The sequence below is a fragment of the Rosa rugosa genome, chromosome 3 (genome assembly GCF_958449725.1).
Source record: "Rosa rugosa chromosome 3, drRosRugo1.1, whole genome shotgun sequence".
NCBI lineage: Eukaryota > Viridiplantae > Streptophyta > Magnoliopsida > Rosales > Rosaceae > Rosa > Rosa rugosa.
In genome coordinates, this window is record NC_084822.1 from 35,906,081 (window position 1) to 35,908,374 (window position 2,294).

The 2,294-nt window shown below is 44.9% G+C and overlaps 1 protein-coding gene across 1 annotated transcript; it reads right to left on the reverse strand.

The window, feature by feature from the left end:
* Window positions 1–438: 438 nt before the first annotated feature.
* LOC133737653 (protein WUSCHEL-like) lies at window positions 439–1,914 on the reverse strand. The gene has a single exon (XM_062165169.1). The coding sequence runs from the start codon at window positions 1,045–1,047 to the stop codon at window positions 439–441; it is 609 nt and encodes a 202-aa protein (XP_062021153.1). The 5' UTR covers window positions 1,048–1,914.
* Window positions 1,915–2,294: the final 380 nt, after the last annotated feature.

Genomic DNA, 2,294 nt, shown 5'->3' on the forward strand with positions numbered 1-2,294 from the left:
GGTCCAGATTCTCTGAAAAACCTCCACATCTTCACCATCGATCACTTTTTGTCGGGAATCCAATGGAATCGACTCCTTTCCCGCCTGGTTGATTCACTTTTGTCGACTTTTGGGTTTGGGAGGAGTGGGAGTTCGGGTATGATTTAGGTCGACTTCTGTGTGTAAGTGTACTTGGTTTGGATGGAATCGAAGTTTTCATCGAGTTTTGGGACTGATGTGAGTAAAAAGTCCATTTAGCCCTCTTTTTGGGGGTCACGAGCGTCACACGTGACTCGAACTGACGGACCCCTGAAGGAAAGTCCCCGTAGGTACTACGTTGACAACAAATTAGAAGTCCAGGTATCACTTTGATACATTTGAAAGTTCAGGTATCATTTTGACAGTCCTCGGAGTGTCCAGACACTGTCTGTGCATTTTTCCCTAAAAAAAAACACTATACTAATCCAAGTCAACAGATCCGGAGGAGTTGAGGCTGAGCTCAAGGGAAATGCGAGAGCCACCGTTGTAGCCGCCCGAGCCACCGGAGTAGTAGCCATAGCCGCTACCTCCCTCGGAAGTAGTCTTCATGTTGCCAAAAATGTCCTCACCATGCATGGGGAACAGTGGAAGGGTTTCAATCTCCTTAATGGATCCACTAACACCAGCTGAAGAAGCAGAAACAAATGCTGAAGATCCGAAGTTAATATACTTATCCTCAGGTGTCCAATTGGTACCATTACCAACAAACCCTGATCTTTGCATGGGCACATGAACATTCGAAGTGAACTTCTTCTTCTGTTTATCCAGAACCTTGTGGTTCTGGAACCAATAAAAGACATTCTTGTCCTTGATCTTTCCGTACCTTTTCAGCTGGAAACAGATCCGCTGAACCTGCTCTACGGTTGGGGACCTAACTCCCTTGTTGTAGAAAAGCTCATTGAGGATTCTTATCTGATCTGGAGTGGGAGTCCACCTGGTACTGCTCCGCCTGCAAAGCATGTTAGCACTACTCCCGACTGCTTTGTTTCTTCCTCCATCCTCGGTTGGTTGCTGGGTTTGTGGTTCCATTGGTGATGGATTGAGAGAGAAGGACTGAAGATCTGAGAGAGAAGGATTGAAGATCTGAGAGAGAATAACTGAAGATCTGAGAGAGAAGGACTGAAGATCTGAGAGAGAAGGACTGTCTCGGAGAGTCAAAGAACGCGTTAGATTAAAGTTTCCCTTAAACACGGAAAAGCAAGGATTATTGGCGCGTGGGGAGCGCGTGGGGGAACCAAACAAATTTCGAGGAGCAGTGACAGATAACAATAGCCGAAAGCTTCCGTAAATCACGGAAAAGAAAAGTCCCAGGCATATCTCGGATCAATGCCTTCAACTGTAGCTATGGTTGGAGGCCCGAGGTACAACCATTTCATGGGCTGGATTGCTGAAACAGGGAAGAGCAAGCCCAAGCCATCATCACTAGGAGTGAACGTGTGCTATTGGACCCTCCCAGAGCCCACAAGAAGGCCTAAGTGGCCTATAATGAAGAAGAAGACGTTGTAGAGGTGCCTAACCCAAGGAATGAGCAAGCCCAAGTTATCATCACTAGGAGTGAACGTGCGCTATTGGACCTTCCCAGAGCCCACAAGAAGGCCCAAGTGGCCCATAATGAAGAAGAAGACGTTGTGGAGGTAGAGCAAGAAAGGAAGTTGGTGGACGTGTTGAAGAAGCACAAGACTGCCATTAGTTGGACTCTAGCAGATAACAAGAGAAGCCCAACCACGTGTGTCCACCGGATCCTGTTAGAAGATGGTGCCAAGCCCACAAGAGAAGCCCAAAGACGTCTACATCCGCCCATGATGAAGGAGGCACCCCAAGACGTGTGAACAAGGAGAAGAGTCCAGGCTAAAGGACTATAAATATTAAGCGTTGCATGGGAGGCAACCCATTTCAACCGAAGTTGTGGAGGAGCCATCAACGAGAGTTTGACATTTCTATCCCTTCACTTGCTTAGGTTGAATTGTACTTGTGTCTTTCTTTTGTTTGTTTATTTTACCCTTATCTTATTTTCATAGCCCCCCATATTTAGGGTCTATATACCATAATTTTTTGCCTACGTTGAGGACAATTTAGATTCAAAGTGTGGGGTGGGTTTACACCTTTATTTTCAGAATATTTTTATGTTAAAAAAAAAAGTGTGTTATTGTTTTTTTTTATTCAAAAAAAAAAAGACTTTTCTTTTCTAGTACTTTTTGTGTTTCTTTTAGGTTCCTTCCAACACCAATGATGAACTTGAGCTTAATATAAATGTGGGCTAGAAATAATGTTTGGGT

What these genes read in the sequence shown, in the direction of transcription:
- LOC133737653 (XM_062165169.1), bottom strand. Translation starts at nt 1,047, where the DNA reads ATGGAACCACAAACCCAGCAACCAACCGAGGATGGAGGAAGAAACAAA.